The 19,382-nt window shown below is 52.6% G+C and overlaps 1 protein-coding gene across 1 annotated transcript in view; it reads left to right on the top strand.

Moving 5' to 3' along the window:
* The first annotated feature begins 297 nt into the window (after positions 1 to 297).
* The window catches only part of LOC147115447 (organic solute transporter subunit alpha-like), a 57,501-nt gene continuing 38,416 nt past the window's right edge, over positions 298 to 19,382 (top strand). Inside the window, exon 1 of the mRNA XM_085989710.1 lies at positions 298 to 454. Coding sequence (XP_085845836.1) covers positions 423 to 454 — 32 coding nt within the window. The 5' untranslated portion in view covers positions 298 to 422. The remainder of the gene's footprint in view (positions 455 to 19,382) is intronic.

The raw sequence follows: 19,382 nt of genomic DNA, 5'->3' as shown, positions 1-19,382 counted from the left end.
GGTGTCCGGGGGGAATGGAGTGGTCAAAAGAAATATATTTAAAGAATTGTGATTTTTATTTATAAAATGAACTATTTTTGTAAATTTTAAAGTCTTCATTTAAAAAAAGAGCCTCTCCGCGAAGCACAGAATTGCATTCAAATGGCCAAAAGTCTAAAGGTTAAAATCTCTGTAGCCTTGGAGATTGATTATGGTAGCAGTCCTGGGGTTCAGCGCTCTCTAGCATCATGACCCTGGATTGTCAACACGTAATGTAAAACTCATTAACAGAATCCAACATAGCTCACTCACACACACACACACACACACACACACACACACACACACACACACACACACACACACACACACACACACACACACACACGCACAGAGGCCTGGACAAGACAGGGACACACAGGATACTGACACTGGAAAAGAAGATGGGAATATCTTACCCCGAGGAATTGACCAGGTAACAGATTTCGTAAAAGGTAGCTGCTTGCTGTAAATGTTAAATATATAACGTACTGACAGTCTGGGTGCTCGGAGTGTGGAACCCGGGCTCCACTGGCTGAAGGGAAAAGAACTTGCATTTCTCCAGCCTCTTTCACCACCTCAGGGCGCCCCAAAGCGCTTCACAGCCAATGAAGTACTTTTTGAAGTGTAGTCACGGTTTGTAATATAGGAAACGCGGCAGCCAATTTGCACACAGTAAGCTCCCACAAACGGCAATGTGATAGTGACCTCATAGTGTGTTTTGGTGATGTCGGTTCAGGGATAAATTGGGACGTTCTTCGACGAATTGTGCCGTGGAATCTTTTACGTCCACTTGAGAGGGCAGGCGGTGCCCTAAGCGTAGCACTCCCCTTGTACTGCACTGGGAGAGTCAGCCTGGGTTATAGAAACATAGAAGATAGGAGCAGGAGTAGGCCATTCGGCCCCTCGAGCCTGCTCCGCCATTCAATGCGATCATGGCTGATCATCCAAATTCAGTACCCGGTCCCTGCTTTCTCCCCATACCCCTTGATCCCTTTAGCCTTCAGAAATATATCCAACTCCTTCTTGAATATATTTAATGAATTGGCCTCAACTGCCTTCTGTGGTAGAGAATTCCGCAGGTTCACCACTCTCTGGGTGAAGAAATTCCTCCTCATCTCTGTCCTAAATGGCTTACCCCTTATCCTTAGACTGTGACCCCTGGTTCCGGACTCCCCCGACCATCGGGAACATCCTTCCTGCATCTAGTCTGTCCAGTCCTGTTAGAATTTTATAAGTTTCAATGAGATCTCCTCTCATTCTTCTAAACTCCAGCAAGTACAAGCCCAATCGACCCAATCTCTCCTCATACATCATTCCTGCCATCCCAGGTATCAGCCTGGTGAATCTTCGCTGAACTCCTTCCATGGCAAGAACATCCTTCCTCAGATAAGGTTGTGTGCTCAAGTCTCTGGAGTAGGACTCAAACCCACGACTTTCTGACTCAGAGGCAAGTGTGTAACTCAGGCTATACAGCGTGCTTGATGAGATAACATAGAGGGAGATTTCTGAACACTTAACCCTTGCTGTTCATGTTCTACAAGTGTTTGTCAGGGAAGTGTAGACGGGGCTTTACTCTATATACAGGAATCCCTCCCCAACCGCAGGGGATACATCCCTGAAAACCCCTGTGTAAAACCGCAGTTGGCAAATTCACTATAAATGTTCAAATAACACAATAAAAAAGAATATAAAAATATAAAAAGCATAAAAATCATGTTATTTACCTTATTCCTAAATTAAAAACCGCGGATACGCGAATTTCACTGCCGCGGTTGGCGAATATCGTCGCAGAGTGGAAACCGTGTATACGTGAAATCCGCGTATGGCAAAGCCGCGGTTGGGGCGGGATTCCTGTATAACCCTGGCTGTTCCCGAGCTTGGAGTGCTGGATGGAGTCGTCTGGATGGAGCTTTACACAAGGTGAGAAGCGAGAGTAACTGTTTCAAAATCAAGGCAGCATTCGGCCAAATATTAGACCAGAGAGCGCTCACAAAACTGAAGTCAGTAGGGTCACCGGGAAAATCTTCCAACGGCCGGACACAAAGGACGATTGTTGACGGAGATCACGCAGAGAAGTCTTTGACCTGTGATATACCTATCAATTCGTCCAATAAAAAGCGACGAGTTAGGAACGTAACTAAAGGTTTTTATTGACTAAATAACAGAGCCCACCCTCGTGGGTGATCGGGTCCAACAAGGAGGAATACCAGCCAGTCGACTACCTTTATACCTGGGCAGGTAGGTGGAGCCATGGGCGGAGTCGGAGGTGGTCAGCCCAGGTATAACAGCGCGACAAGAGGCGACCTCGTATCGTGATACAACAGTGATAACGGTGATAACAATACAACAGTGATAACTATAGTGTAACGATAAAAGTGGTTTACCACATTCACCCCTTGTTTAGATTTGAGTCCGGCGGGGTGAAGTGTACTACCAGTTCTGGTATGTCAGTCTGTCCGGAGGCCTCGTAAGCCTCTCCGATCGTCGCAGCGGCGGTGCTGCATTATCCGGTGTTAGTGCTGGTGTCTGCGTGGTTGGCGAAGGCTCGTGGGGTTCCGGCATGCCGTCTACCTGGGCTGGAATTGGGGGGGTGGTGGGGGGGGGTAAAGGTGGTGTCTCCGGAGTGCCCGAGGGTGCGAGGTCTCGTAAGGAGACAGTGTCCTCCCGCCCGTCTGGGTAAGCCACGTAGGCGTACTGGGGGTTGGCGTGCAGGAGGTTCACCCTCTCGACCAGGGGGTCTGTTTTATGGGCCCTCACGTGCTTTCGCAGCAAGACGGGCCCCGGAGAGGTCAGCCAGGTTGGTAGAGTGGTTCCCGTAGTCGACTTCCTGGGGAAAACAAACATTCGTTCATGGGGGGTGGCGTTAACGGCAGTGCAAAGTAGTGACCGGATGGAGTGCAGCGCTGTCGGGAGGACTTCCTGCCAGCGGGAGGTTGGGAGGCCCTTAGACTTTAAGGCTAAGAGGACGGCCTTCCATACCGTCGCGTTCTCTCTTTCCACCTGGCCGTTCCCTCGGGGGTTGTAGCTGGTGGTCCTACTTGCTGCAATACCTCTCGCTAGTAGGAACTGACGGAGTTCCTCGCTCATGAAAGAGGAGCCCCGGTCACTATGTATATAGTTTGGGAACCCGAACAAGGCGAAGAGGTCGTTCAGGCATTTAATGACCGTGGTACTGGTCATGTCTGGGCAGGGGAAGGCAAAGGGGAAACGGGAGTACTCATCAACAATGTTGAGGAAGTACACATTACGGTCAGAGGACGGGAGGGGCCCCTTAAAGTCGATGCTCAGGCGCTCGAAGGGGCGGGTGGCCTTGATCAGGCTTGCTCTGTCCGGCCTAAAGAAGTGCGGTTTGCACTCGGCACAGGTCTGGCAGTTCCTGGTTATGGTCCTGACCTCCTCGATGGAGTAGGGCAGGTTGCGGGCCTTAATGAAGTGGTAAAGTCTGGTGACCCCGGGGTGGCAGAGGTCGTTGTGGAGGGTCTGAAGTCTATCACTTTGCGCGCTGGCGCATGTAATTCGTGACAGAGCATCGGGGGGTTCGTTCAGCTTACCTGGCCGGTACAAGATATCATAATCGTAGGTGGAGAGCTCGATTCTCCACCTCAAGATCTTGTCATTCTTGATTTTGCCCCTCAGCTTGTTATTAAACATAAAAGCGACCGAACGTTGGTCGGTAAGGAGGGTAAATCGTTTGCCTGCCAGGTAGTACCTCCAGCGTCGTACCGCCTCCACAATCGCCTGGGCCTCCTTCTCGACCGACGAGTGTCGGATCTCAGGGCCCTGTAGGGTCCTTGAGAAGAAGGCCACCGGTCTCCCCTCCTGGTTAAGGGTGGCGGCTAGGGCGAAGTCGGATGCATCGCTCTCGACTTGGAAGGGGATGGACTCATCCACTGCGTGCATAGTGGCCTTGGCAATGTCTCCCTTAATGAGGGAGAAGGCTGCGCACGCTTCCTCCGTAAGGGGGAAGGATGTGGACTTCATGAGGGGTCTGGCTTTGTCCGCATAATTGGGCACCCATTGGGCATAGTAGGCGAAGAGCCCCAGGGTTCTCTTAAGTGCCTTAGGGCAGTGGGGGAGGGGTAGCTCCATGAGGGGGCGCATTCTTTCGGGGTCGGGGCCGATGAGTCCGTTCTCTACTACACAGCCAAGGATGGCAAGGCGCGAGGTGTTAAACACACATTTCTCCTTATTGTAGGTGAGGTTCAGCCGTTGGGCTGTACGGAGGAATTTCTCCAGATTCACGTCGTGGTCCTGCCGGTCGCGGCCGCAGATGGTGACGTTATCTAGGTAGGGGAATGTGGCCTGCAGTCCGTTCTGGTCAACCATCCGGTCCATCTCCCTTTGGAAGACCGAGACCCCGTTGGTGACACCGAAGGGGACCCTAAGGAAGTGGTATAGGCGCCCATTCGCCTCGAAGGCGGTGTACTGGCGGTCCTCGGGGTGGATAGGGAGTTGGTGGTAGGCCGACTTAAGGTCGATGGTCGAGAATACGCGGTATTGTGCAATCTGATTGACCATGTCAGATATGCGGGGAAGGGGGTATGCGTCCAGCTGGGTGTATCTGTTTATGGTCTGGCTGTAGTCGATGACCAGGCGATTTTTATCGCCGGTCTTAACGACCACGACCTGGGCACGCCAGGGGCTGTTGCTCCCCTCGATGATGCCCTCCTTCAGGAGACGCTGCACCTCAGAACTAATGAAAGCTCTGTCCCCAGCGCTGTACCGCCTGCTCTTGGTAGCGACGGGTTTGCAGTCGGGGGTGAGGTTAGCGAACAGGGAAGGTGGCGGCACTTTGAGGGTGGATAGGCTGCAGGTGTTACGCGGTGGGCGGTTTAACCTTCGCTGGTTGTCGACTGTGAGTGGGGGGAGGGGTCCACCGTATGCTAGGGTTACACTTTGGAGGTGGGATTGGAAGTCCAGCCCTAGTAGGACGGCAGCGCAGAGCTGGGGGAGGACGAGGAGTTTAAAGTTTTTATACTCTGTACCCTTAACCGACAAGGTCACAGCACAGTAGCCGCTAATGTCCGTGGCGTGGGACCTCGATGCCATCGAGATTCGGTTGCGCGTTGGCAGGACAGGGAGGGAGTAGTGGCTCACCGTGTCTGGGTGGATGAAGCTCTCCGTGCTTCCGCTGTCGAACAGGCAGGTCGTGGCGTGGCCGTTTACTTTGATGTCCATCATCGACTTGGACAGGTGGTGTGGGCGGGCTTGATCCAGAGTGACGGAGGCTAGTGTGTAGGTAAGCGAGTCGTTGTCGTCTGCGGGCGAGGCGGTCGTCGGGTCCGGGGGCCCGGTGGCAGTCGGGCGTGGTGGGTAAAATGGCGTCTCCCACGAGGTAGGACAAAATGGCGGAGAAGATGGCTGCCCCCATAACTCACATGAGGCACTATTGGGGTCGGTTGCCTTGATCAAAGATGGCCGCCCCCATGACTCACGTGTGGGGATACTGGCCTCAGTTGCCGTGAAAGAAGATGGCCGCCCCCACAGTTCGCATGAGGCACTGCTGGCCTCTGAAGATCCGCTCCTGCAGGCCTTAGAGAAGTGGCCTTTCTTCCTGCAGGTTGCGCAGGTAGAGTTCCTGGCTGGGCAGCGCGACCTCGGGTGCTTCTCCTGGCCGCAAAAGAAGCAGCCGGCGGCCCGATCGCGGGTGCCCGATGTCGGAGCCGGTACCGGGGGTGGCCAGCCCGGTCGGGTCCGGGACGCCGACGCTGAGGTAGGTCCCGGGGGCGGCGCTGCGAAGGGTATTGCGGTAGGGGTCGGGCCCGAGTCCCAGGGTCGCGAGCAGTACCTGGAAAACGCCTCCTGGTCCTGATGGGCCACCTCCAGGGAGAGAGCGAGGGCTTCAGCTTTGTCCAGGTCGAGGTCTTTAGCTTCAAGCAGTCTTTGCCGTGAGTAGTCGGACCGTAGGCCTTTCACAAAGGCATCGCGGATATTATCTTCCGTATTTTCAACAGCCATCACCGCTTTAAAGTCACAGTTCCTGCCGAGTGCTCTTAGCGCCCGTAAAAATTCAGCTACAGACTCTCCTGGCTGTTGCGGGCGGGATCTTAGGAGGTGCCTGGTGTACATGTAATTTACCGGGCTGCGGTACTGCTGTTTCAGTAGGTTGATAGCGGCCTCGTATGTAGTCGTATCCTGGATGAGTGCGTATACTCTCGGGCTCGCTTGGGCGTTCAGAAGTCTTAGTTTGGATCTCTGCGGGGCGCCGGATTCTTCCAGGTAGGATTCGAAGCAGTCCAGCCAGTGTTTGAAGTTGAGGGCTGAGTTTGCTGCCTGTGGGTTTAGATCCAGGTACGGTGGTTTGAGGGCTTGCAGCCAAGCCAGCTGGTGTGGCTGGTGTAGCCCGGTGTCTGAAAGCTGCTGTGGCTGTGCTTCTGGGAGGGCTTCTGGCTGGCCAGTAGTAGACATCTTTAAAATTTAGTCAATAAAATTGATATACCTATCAATTCGTCCAATAAAAAGCGACGAGTTAGGAACGTAACTAAAGGTTTTTATTGACTAAATAACAGAGCCCACCCTCGTGGGTGATCGGGTCCAACAAGGAGGAATACCAGCCAGTCGACTACCTTTATACCTGGGCAGGTAGGTGGAGCCATGGGCGGAGTCGGAGGTGGTCAGCCCAGGTATAACAGCGCGACAAGAGGCGACCTCGTATCGTGATACAACAGTGATAACGGTGATAACAATACAACAGTGATAACTATAGTGTAACGATAAAAGTGGTTTACCACAACCTGATCATCTCCAGCCTCTTCATCAATGATCTTCCCTCCAACATAGGGACAGGGGTGGGGATGTTTGCTGGTGTTTCCGCCATGTTGAACTTCAGTCACAACTCCTCCAGTCAGGAAGCAGCCCATGACAGCTTGACTCAGACAACATTCATATCAAACACCGTGGCCCCAAGAGCAGGACAGACACTGGGCACTCTCACCCGAGTGGCTCACCTCCCGACTCACTCAAAGCCTTTCCACCATCTACAAGGTGTGTGATGAAATACTCTCCACTTGCCTGGATGAGTGCAGCTCCAACAACACTCAAGAAGCTCGACACCATCCAGCACAAAGCAGCCCGCTTGATTGGCACCCCATCCACCACCTTAAACATAGAAACATAGAAGATAGGAGCAGGAGTAGGCCGTTCGGCCCCTCGAGCCTGCTCCGCCATACAATGAGATCATCCAAATTCAGTAGCCTGTCCCTGCTTTCTCTCCATATCCCTTGATCCCTTTAGCCTTAAGAAATATATCCAACTCCTTCTTGAATATATTTAATGAATTGGCCTCCACTACCTTCTGTGGTAGAGAATTCCACAGGTTCACCACTCTCTGGGTGAAGAAATTCCTCCTCATCTCTGTCCTAAATGGCTTACCCCTTATCCTTAGACTGTGACCCCTGGTTCTGGACTCCCCGGCCATCGGGAACATCCTTCCTGCATCTAGTCTGTCTAGTCCGGTTAGAATTTTATAAGTTTCAATGAGATCCCCTCTCATTCTTCTAAACTCCAGCGAGTACAAGCCCAATCGACCCAATCTCTCCCCATACGTCATTCCTGCCATCCCAGGTATCAGCCTGGTGAATCTTCGCTGCACTCCTTCCATGGCAAGAACATCCTTCCTCAGATAAGGTGACAAAAACTGCACACAATACTCAAGATGTGGTCTCACCAAGGCCCCGTGCAACTGTAGTAAGACATCCTTGTTCCTGTACTCAAAGCCTCTCGCTACGAAGGCCAACATACCATTTGCCTTCTTAACCGCCTGCTGCACCTGCATGCTTACTTTCAGTGACTGGTGCACAAGGACGCCCAGGTCTTGTTGCACTTCCCCTTCTCCCAATCTATTGCCATTCAGATAATAATCTGCCTTCCTGTTTTTGACACCAAAGTGGATAACCTCGCATTTATCCACGTTATATTGCATCTGCCATGCTTCTGCCCAATCACCCAACCTATCCAAATCATACTAGAGTTTCTTGACATTCTCCTCACAGCACACACGCCTACCCAGCTTTGTGTCGTCTGCAAACTTGGAGATATTACATCTAGTTCCCTCGTCCAGATCATTAATATATATTGTGAATAGCTGGGGTCCAAGGACCGATCCCTGTGGTACCCCACTCGTCAGTGCCTGCCACTCGGAAAAAGACCCATTTATTCCAACTCTTTGCTTTCTGTCTGCCAACCAGTTCTCTATCCAAGTCAATACCTTGCCCCCAATCCCATGTGCCTTAATTTTACATGCTAATCTCTTATGCGGGACCTTATCGAAAGCCTTTTGAAAATCCAAATACACCACATCCACTGGTTCTCCCTTATCTATTTTACCAGTTACATCCTCAAAAAATTCCAGTAGATTCGTCAAGCACAATTTAACTTTTGTAAATCCATGTTGACTTTGTCCGATCCAGTCACTTTTTTCCAAGTGCTCTGCTATTACATCCTTTATAATGGACTCTCACATTTTCCCCACTACCGATGTCAGGCTTACCGGTCTGTAATTCCCCATTTTCTCTCGACCACCCTTCTTGAACAGTGGGGTAACATTAGCTACCCGCCAATCCATGGGTACTGTTCCAGAGTCTATCAAATTTTGGAAGATGACCAGCAATGCATCTACTATTTCTAGGGCCACTTCCTTAAGTACCCTAGGATGTAGATTATCAGACCCTGGGGATTTATCGGCCCTCAAGCCAATCAATTTCCCTAACACCATTTCCCTACAAACACTGATTTCTATCAGTTCCTCCCTTTCATTAGACCCTATGTTCCCTGACATCTTTGGGAGGTTATTTGTGTCCTCCTTTGTGAAGACAGAACCAAAGTATGTATTTAATTGGTCTGCCATTTCTTTGTTCCCCATTATAAATTCCCCTGATTCTGACTGCAAGGGACCTACGCTTGACTTCATCAATCTTTTTCTCTTCACATATCTATAAAAGCTTTTACAGTCAGTTTTTATGTTCCCTGAAAGCTTACTCTCATACTCTATTTTCCCCCTCTTAATTAATCCCTTTGTCCTCCTTTGTTGGATCCTAAACTGCTCCCAATCCTCAGGTTTACTGCTTTTTCTGGCCAATTTATATGTCCTCTCCTTGGATCTATTTCATTCACTCCCTCCAGCACTGGCGCACCGTGGCTGCAGTGTGTACCATCTACAAGATGCACTGCAGCAACTCGCCAAGGCTTCTTCGAAAGCACCTCCCAAACCTGTGACCTCTTCCACCTAGAAGGACAAGGGCAGCAGGCACATGGGAACACCACCAGCTCCAAGTTCCCCTCCACGTGACACAATCCTGGTTTGAAAGTATCGCCGATCCTTTATCGTCGCTGGGTCAAAATCCTGGAACTCCCTCCCTAACAGCACTGTGGGAGCACCCTCACCACACGGACTGCAGCGGTTCAAGAAGGCGGCTCACCACCACCTTCTCAAGGGCAATTAGGGATGGGCAATAAATGCCGGCTTTGCCAGTGACGCCCACATCCCAGGAACGAATAAAAACAAAGAGAAATGTTCTGTCTCCAAGGCACAATGAAGCTGGGAAAAATCTAGTTTTTCATGGTCAGGGTGGGTTGTCATCTCCTGTAAGGACACCTCAGTGATGCTCAACACCCCCACACCCCAGAATGTCGTTAGTTTGTCTGGGTGAACTGGCTCGATAAGGGGGTCACCTCTCCTCTCCCATCAGATGCAACCCATTATTCAGAGACCTGAACTAAGTGGGTCTGTCTGGTGTGGGGCTCGAACCCAGAACCTTCTGAGCAGAGGCAGGAATGCTATCAATGAGCCAAAGCTCATTCTCCTCTCCCTGGTTACTGCACGGTAACAAAGGGACCCCCACCACAAGCGTGTAAATACACTCAAACCCACTTAGAATGTTACCGACCATAAGCGTGCACAGCAAGCCTTTACAAACAAGCCTACTAGCCACACCTTGCCTGATAATAGGGCACTGCGCAATGCGGGAATCTCAGTGTGATTCCGTAAATTATACATCAGTCCAACCCCATTCCCTATTTAATTACCAAAACCTGGCATTTACACAAGAATCATTCCTGGAGTGCTCAAATAAAGCCAGTGAGAGATTCGAATCGGGAAACATCCTCTTTATCTCCAAAACATGAGAGGGAAGGGCTTCGATGGGAGAGTTACTGTACCAGAGGGAGGGGCTTCGATGGGGGAGTTAATGTCCCAGAGGGAGGGGCTTCGATGGGGGAGTTACTGTACCACAGGGAGGGGCTTCGATGGGAGAGTTAATGTACCAGAGGGAGGGGCTTCGATGGGGGAGTTACTGTACCAGAGGGATGGGCTTCGATGGGAGAGTTACTGTACCAGAGGGAGGGGCTTCGATGGGAGAGTTAATGTCCCAGAGGGAGGGGCTTCGATGGGGGAGTTACTGTACCACAGGGAGGGGCTTCGATGGGAGAGTTAATGTACCAGAGGGAGGGGCTTCGATGGGGGAGTTACTGTACCAGAGGGATGGGCTTCGATGGGAGAGTTACTGTCCCAGAGGGATGGGTTTCAATGGGAGAGTTACTGTACCAGAGGGAGGGGCTTCGATGGGAGAGTTACTGTACCAGAGGGAGGGGCTTCGATGGGGGAGTTACTGTACCAGAGGGAGGGGCTTCGATGGGAGAGTTACTGTACCAGAGGGAGGGGCTTCGATGGGGGAGTTACTGCACCAGAGGGAGGGGCTTCGATGGGGGAGTTACTGTACCAGAGGGATGGGCTTCGATGGGAGAGTTACTGTACCAGAGGGAGGGGCTTCGATGGGGGGAGTTACTGTACCAGATGGAGGGGCTTCGATGGGAGAGTTACTGTACCAGAGGGAGGGGCTTCGATGGAGAGTTACTGTATCAGAGGGATGGACTTCGATGGGAGAGTTACTGTACCAGAGGGAGGGGCTTCGATGGAGAGTTACTGTATCAGAGGGATGGGCTTCGATGGGAGAGTTAATGTACCAGAGGGAGGGGCTTCGATGGGAGAGTTAATGTACCAGAGGGAGGGGCTTCGATGGAGAGTTAATGTATCAGAGGGAGGGGCTTCGATGGAGAGTTACTGTACCAGAGGGAGGGGCTTCGATGGAGAGTTAATGTACCAGAGGGATGGGCTTCGATGGGAGAGTTACTGTACCAGAGGGATGAGCTTCGATGGGAGAGTTACTGTACCAGAGGGAGGGACTTCGATGGGGGAGTTACTGTACCAGAGGGATGGACTTCGATGGGAGAGTTACTGTACCAGAGGGAGGGGCTTCGATGGGAGAGTTACTGTACCAGAGGGAGGGGCTTCGATGGGAGAGTTACTGTACCAGAGGGATGGGCTTCGATGGGAGAGTTACTGTACCAGAGGGAGGGGCTTCGATGGGAGAGTTACTGTACCAGAGGGAGGGGCTTCAATGGGAGAGTTACTGTACCAGAGGGATGGGCTTCGATGGGAGAGTTACTGCACCAGAGGGAGGGGCTTCGATGGGAGAGTTACTGCACCAGAGGGAGGGGCTTCGATGGGAGAGTTACTGCACCAGAGGGAGGGGCTTCGATTGGAGAGTTACTGTACCAGTGGGATGGGCTTCGATGGGAGAGTTACTGTACCAGAGGGAGGGGCTTCGATTGGAGAGTTACTGTACCAGTGGGATGGCCTTCGATGGGGGAGTTACTGTACCAGAGGGAGGGGCTTCGATGGGAGAGTTACTGCACCAGAGGGAGGGGCTTCGATTGGAGAGTTACTGTACCAGTGGGATGGGCTTCGATGGGGGAGTTACTGTACCAGAGGGAGGGGCTTCGATGGGAGAGTTACTGTACCAGAGGGATGGGCTTCGATGGGGGAGTTACTGTACCAGAGGGAGGTGCTTCGATGGGAGAGTTACTGTACCAGAGGGATGGGCTTCGATGGGAGAGTTACTGTACCAGAGTGATGGGCTTCGATGGGAGAGTTACTGTACCAGAGGGAGGGGCTTCGATGGGGGAGTTACTGTACCAGAGGGAGGGGCTTCGATGGGAGAGTTACTGTACCAGAGGGATGGGCTTCGATGGGAGAGTTACTGTACCAGAGGGATGGGCTTCGATGGGAGAGTTACTGTACCAGAGGGATGGGCTTCGATGGGAGAGTTACTGTATCAGAGGGAGGGGCTTCGATGGGAGAGTTACTGTACCAGAGGGATGGGCTTCGATGGGAGAGTTACTGTACCAGAGGGATGGGCTTCGATGGGAGAGTTACTGTACCAGAGGGATGGGCTTCGATGGGAGAGTTACTGTACCAGAGGGAGGGGCTTCGATGGGAGAGTTACTGTACCAGAGGGATGGGCTTCGATGGGAGAGTTACTGTACCAGAGGGAGGGGCTTCGATGGGAGAGTTACTGTACCAGTGGGATGGGCTTCGATGGGGGAGTTACTGTACCAGAGGGAGGGGCTTCGATGGGAGAGTTACTGTACCAGAGGGATGGGCTTCGATGGAGAGTTACTGTACCAGAGGGAGGAGCTTCGATGGGAGAGTTACTGTACCAGAGGGAGGGGCTTCGATGGGAGAGTTACTGTACCAGAGGGATGGGCTTCGATGGAGAGTTACTGTACCAGAGGGAGGAGCTTCGATGGGAGAGTTACTGTACCAGAGGGAGGGGCTTCGATGGGAGAGTTACTGTACCAGAGGGAGGGGCTTCGATGGGGGAGTTACTGTACCAGAGGAAGGGGCTTCGATGGGAGAGTTACTGTACCAGAGGGATGGGCTTCGATGGGAGAGTTACTGTACCAGAGGAAGGGGCTTCGATGGGAGAGTTACTGTACCAGAGGGATGGGCTTCGATGGGAGAGTTACTGTACCAGAGGGAGGGGCTTCGATGGGAGAGTTACTGTACCAGAGGGAGGGGCTTCGATGGAGAGTTACTGTACCAGAGGGAGGAGCTTCGATGGGAGAGTTACTGTACCAGAGGGATGGGCTTCGATGGGAGAGTTACTGTACCAGAGGAAGGGGCTTCGATGGGAGAGTTACTGTACCAGAGGGAGGGGCTTCGATGGGAGAGTTACTGTACCAGAGGGAGGGGCTTCGATGGAGAGTTACTGTACCAGAGGGAGGGGCTTCGATGGGAGAGTTACTGTACCAGAGGGATGGGCTTCGATGGAGAGTTACTGTACCAGAGGGAGGGGCTTCGATGGGAGAGTTACTGTACCAGAGGGAGGGGCTTCGATGGAGAGTTACTGTACCAGAGGGAGGAGCTTCGATGGGAGAGTTACTGTACCAGAGGGAGGGGCTTCGATGGAGAGTTACTGTACCAGAGGGAGGAGCTTCGATGGGAGAGTTACTGTATCAGAGGGATGGGCTTCGATGGGAGAGTTACTGTACCAGAGGAAGGGGCTTCGATGGGAGAGTTACTGTACCAGAGGGATGGGCTTCGATGGGAGAGTTACTGTACCAGAGGGAGGGGCTTCGATGGGAGAGTTACTGTACCAGAGGGAGGGGCTTCGATGGGAGAGTTACTGTACCAGAGGAAGGGGCTTCGATGGGAGAGTTACTGTACCAGAGGGAGGGGCTTCGATGGAGAGTTACTGTACCAGAGGGAGGGGCTTCGATGGGAGAGTTACTGTACCAGAGGGAGGGGCTTCGATGGGAGAGTCACTGTACCAGAGGGATGGGCTTCGATGGGAGAGTTACTGTACCAGAGGGAGGGGCTTCGATGGGGGAGTTACTGTACCAGAGGGAGGGGCTTCGATGGGGGAGTTACTGTACCAGAGGGATGGGCTTCGATGGGAGAGTTACTGTACCAGAGGGATGGGCTTCGATGGGGGAGTTACTGTACCAGAGGGAGGGGCTTCGATGGGGGAGTTACTGTACCAGAGGGAGGGGCTTCGATGGGGGAGTTACTGTACCAGAGGGATGGGCTTCGATGGGAGAGTTACTGTACCAGAGGGATGGGCTTCGATGGGGGAGTTACTGTACCAGAGGGATGGGCTTCGATGGGAGAGTTACTGTACCAGAGGGAGGGGCTTCGATGGGAGAGTTACTGTACCAGAGGGAGGGGCTTCGATGGGAGAGTTACTGTACCAGAGGGAGGGGCTTCGATGGGAGAGTTACTGTACCAGAGGGAGGGGCTTCGATGGGAGAGTTACTGTACCAGAGGGAGGGGCTTCGATGGGAGAGTTACTGTACCAGAGGAATGGGCTTCGATGGGAGAGTTACTGTACCAGAGGGAGGGGCTTCAATGGGGGAGTTACTGTACCAGAGGGAGGGGCTTCGATGGGAGAGTTACTGTACCAGAGGGAGGGGCTTCGATGGGGGAGTTACTGTACCAGAGGGATGGGCTTCGATGGGAGAGTTACTGTACCAGAGGGAGGGGCTTCGATGGGAGAGTTACTGTACCAGAGGGAGGGGCTTCGATGGGGGAGTTACTGTACCAGAGGGAGGGACTTCGATGGAGAGTTACTGTACCAGAGGGATGGGCTTCGATGGGAGAGTTACTGTACCAGAGGGAGGGGCTTCGATGGGAGAGTTACTGTACCAGAGGGAGGGGCTTCGATGGGGGAGTTACTGTACCAGAGGGAGGGGCTTCGATGGGAGAGTTACTGTACCAGAGGGAGGGGCTTCGATGGGAGAGTTACTGTACCAGAGGGAGGGGCTTCGATGGGAGAGTTACTGTACCAGAGGGATGGGCTTCGATGGGAGAGTTACTGTACCAGAGGGAGGGGCTTCGATGGGAGAGTTACTGTACCAGAGGGAGGGGCTTCGATGGGAGAGTTACTGTACCAGAGGGAGGGGCTTCGATGGGAGAGTTACTGTACCAGAGGGATGGGCTTCGATGGGAGAGTTACTGTACCAGAGGGAGGGGCTTCGATGGGAGAGTTACTGTACCAGAGGGAGGGGCTTCGATGGGGGAGTTACTGTACCAGAGGGAGGGGCTTCGATGGGAGAGTTACTGTACCAGAGGGAGGGGCTTCGATGGGAGAGTTACTGTACCAGAGGGAGGGGCTTCGATGGGTGAGTTACTGTACCAGAGGGATGGGCTTCGATGGGAGAGTTACTGTACCAGAGGGAGGGGCTTCGATGGGGGAGTTACTGTACCAGAGGGAGGGGCTTCGATGGGAGAGTTACTGTACCAGAGGGATGGGCTTCGATGGGAGAGTTACTGTACCAGAGGGAGGGGCTTCGATGGGAGAGTTACTGTACCAGAGAGATGGGCTTCGATGGGAGAGTTACTGTACCAGAGGGAGGGGCTTCGATGGGGGAGTTACTGTACCAGAGGGATGGGCTTCGATGGGAGAGTTACTGTACCAGAGGGAGGGGCTTCGATGGGAGAGTTACTGTACCAGAGGGATGGGCTTCGATGGGAGAGTTACTGTACCAGAGGGAGGGGCTTCGATGGGAGAGTTACTGTACCAGAGGGAGGGGCTTCAATGGGAGAGTTACTGTACCAGAGGGATGGGCTTCGATGGGAGAGTTACTGTACCAGAGGGAGGGGCTTCGATGGGAGAGTTACTGTACCAGAGGGATGGGCTTCGATTGGAGAGTTACTGTACCAGAGGGAGGGGCTTCGATGGGGGAGTTACTGTACCAGAGGGAGGGGCTTCGATGGGGGAGTTACTGTACCAGAGGGAGGGGCTTCGATGGGAGAGTTACTGCACCAGAGGGATGGGCTTCGATGGGAGAGTTACTGTACCAGAGGGAGGGGCTTCGATGGGGAATTACTGTACCAGAGGGATGGGCTTCGATGGGAGAGTTACTGTACCAGAGGGAGGGGCTTCGATGGGGAATTACTGTACCAGAGGGATGGGCTTCGATGGGAGAGTTACTGTACCAGAGGGATGGGCTTCGATGGGAGAGTTAGTGTACCAGAGGGATGGGCTTCGATGGGAGAGTTACTGTACCAGAGGAAGGGGCTTCGATGGGAGAGTTACTGTACCAGAGGGAGGGGCTTCGATGGGAGAGTTACTGTACCAGAGGAAGGGGCTTCGATGGGAGAGTTACTGTACCAGAGGAAGGGGCTTCGATGGGAGAGTTACTGTACCAGAGGAAGGGGCTTCGATGGGAGAGTTACTGTACCAGAGGGATGGGCTTCGATGGGAGAGTTACTGTACCAGAGGGAGGGGCTTCGATGGGAGAGTTACTGTACCAGAGGGAGGGGCTTCGATGGGAGAGTTACTGTACCAGAGGGATGGGCTTCGATGGGAGAGTTACTGTACCAGAGGGAGGGGCTTCGATGGGAGAGTTACTGTACCAGAGGGAGGGGCTTCGATGGGGGAGTTACTGTACCAGAGGGAGGGGCTTCGATGGGGGAGTTACTGTACCAGAGGGATGGGCTTCGATGGGAGAGTTACTGTACCAGAGGGAGGGGCTTCGATGGGGGAGTTACTGTACCAGAGGGAGGGGCTTCCATGGGAGAGTTACTGTACCAGAGGGAGGGGCTTCGATGGGGGAGTTACTGTACCAGAGGGATGGGCTTCGATGGGAGAGTCACTGTACCAGAGGGATGGGCTTCAATGGGGGAGTTACTGTACCAGAGGGAGGGGCTTCGATGGGAGAGTTACTGTACCAGAGGGAGGGGCTTCGATGGAGAGTTACTGTACCAGAGGGATGGGCTTCGATGGGTTAGTGTCCCAGAGGGAGGGGCTTCGATGGGGGAGTTAATGTACTAGAGGGAGGGGCTTCGATGGGAGAGTTACTGTACCAGAGGGATGGGCTTCGATGGGTGAGTTACTGTACCAGAGGGAGGGGCTTCGATGGGAGAGTTACTGTACCAGAGGGAGGGGCTTCGATGGGAGAGTTACTGTACCAGAGGGAGGGGCTTCGATGGGAGAGTTACTGTACCAGAGGGATGGGCTTCGATGGGAGAGTTACTGTACCAGAGGGAGGGGCTTCGATGGGGGAGTTACTGTACCAGAGGGAGGGGCTTCGATGGGAGAGTTACTGTACCAGAGGGATGGGCTTCGATGGGTTAGTGTCCCAGAGGGAGGGGCTTCGATGGGGGAGTTAATGTACTAGAGGGAGGGGCTTCGATGGGAGAGTCACTGTACCAGAGGGATGGGCTTCGATGGGAGAGTTACTGTACCAGAGGGAGGGGCTTCGATGGGAGAGTTACTATACCAGAGGGATGGGCTTCGATGGGAGAGTTACTGTACCAGAGGGATGTGTTGTGTATGTAACCGTTTACCTTTAAGGGAACTATTGAATGTAACCGTTCGCCTTTAAGAGCACTACTTTAGGGTGGCACTATTTGTTGGCTCATGTATACTGTAATACCGATAGTGACCACACCAGTATATAAGGGTTGTGATACGTTAACTAGGGCAGAATCGCCCGAACCTCTGAATAGTAAAGACCTGTTTTATTTTGTTAATCGTGGAGTCTGTGTATTATTTACAATACAACCCACAGACTTAACATTGGCGACGAGTCGGATTTGAACCCTGCGGCAGTTATTCCACGGCGGCTTCGTCCACAGACAGGACGTTGAAGAGAGGTTCCAAACCTCACCACCCCACTGGAAACGACAGGCATTAGGACCCTGAAGCCTCCATCAGCGACTAAAAAAACTGGAGTGGAGAAGACGTGGGTAAGCCGAGCAGCGTTGGCTGCAAAGACAGGGCTGGGGAAGTCGGAGGAACAAGGGCGATCGCGATCGGGAAGATAAGGGCCGAGAGCCGCTTCGAGCGGGAGGCGCTTCGCGAGCCAGCGATCGCACCAGCGATAAGGGCCGAGAGCCGCTTCGAGCGGGAGGCGCTTCGCGAGCCAGCGATCGCATCTAAGATAAGGGCCGAGAACCGCTTTGGCAATCGCACAGGAGATAAGGGCCGCACTCGGGCTGAAAGACAGCGTCGGGGGACGGGGGGAAGACCGTCAAGCGCGGGAAAACCGCCATTGAAGTGGGCGGGGAGAGCGAGAAGCGCGGGAAAGCCGCCATTTTTCGCGGGAAAACCGCTGGGGAAGAAGACAGAAGCGGGAAACTGCCATTTTAGAAAATTAATTAGAATTTTCAGAAAGGCTGGTGTGTTCTCAAGAAGAGAGGAAAAATAAGAATAAGTAAAGCAATACTTGTGTTGTTCTCAAGAAGAGAAGAAAATTAATAATAAGTAAAGAAATACTTGTACTGTGCTCGAAAAGAGAAGAAGATGCCTAAGCGAGGAAATATTAATGATTTTAATGCTGAAATAGAAGACTGGGACACGTATGTGGAACGCATAGAAATATATTGCGTAGCCAACGAAATTGAGGATGACGACAAGGCAATAACTTTGTTAAATTCGATGGGAGCAAAAACATACGGGCTTTTGAAACATCTAATAGCACCAGTTAAACCAGTGGACCAGACCTTCGAAGAGATCGTAGCAGTGCTGAAGGATCACTTGAACCCCACACCGTTGATGCTGGCTGAACAATTTAAATTTTACGCCAGAACCCAGAGGCAAGATGAAAGCAATGCGGAATACTTAGTCGAACTGCGTAAGCTAGTGAAATACTGCCAGTTTGGAGGGAATTTGACAGAGGCGCTGCGGGACAAGTTCGTATGCGGCTTGGCCAAAGAAGGAACGCAGAAGCGACTTCTGGAAGAAAACGACCTCACACTGGACAGGGCTGTCCTCATAGCTTCATCGCACGAAGCCGCAGCGAAAGGAACGGCGGAAATGCAGCAAAAGGCGGCGGCACTCGGGGTGGATCAAATTACTGCAAGCACTCCCAAATGCTACCGTTGTGGAAAGACAACGCACGACCAGAATCAGTGCTGGTTTAAGAACCAAGAGTGCAGGAAATGTGGCAAACTGGGTCACATCGCGAAGGTATGCAGGTCCGGAAAGAAGACCAACAAGCAAAGGAAGCCACCACCACAAGAAAAGTACAAGGTGCATCAGGTGGCTGAAAAGAGTTCAGACGAACAAAATTCAGACTCAGACCCAAACAGCCAGGAGTTGGATAGTCTGAGAATCCACAATGTAGGTAAAGTAACTGATCTACAGACGATCTGGGTCACACTAAAAATAGCTGGAGTCCAAGTACGAATGGAGCTGGACACGGGATCAGCTGTATCAGTCATCAACCAAAAGGACTACCACCGGCTGTTCTCTCACATACCCTTAAGAAATACCAAGTTCGTATTACAGACATACACGGGGCATAACGTATACCCCATGGGGAAAATAAGAGTCAAGGTGAGAGATAGGGGTAAAGTACATCCAAGAATGAATTTGTACGTACTACCTGAGGGAGGACCACCACTTCTAGGACGGGAGTGGATCAAGAAAATAGACATGGAATGGCACTACCTACAAGCAATGATGAGTGAGGACTCGGTGCAGACAAGCAGCTCAGACTCCGAGCCGGAAGACGATAAGTCCAGCTTACGTATGAAAAACAAGGTTAACATGAACTCACGGACTAAGGTTGGAAAA

Source organism: Somniosus microcephalus, chromosome 6 (genome assembly GCF_052327205.1).
Source record: "Somniosus microcephalus isolate GS21.2 chromosome 6, FLI_Smic_1.0, whole genome shotgun sequence".
NCBI lineage: Eukaryota > Metazoa > Chordata > Chondrichthyes > Squaliformes > Somniosidae > Somniosus > Somniosus microcephalus.
This window is presented reverse-complemented; position numbering and strand designations above follow the sequence as displayed.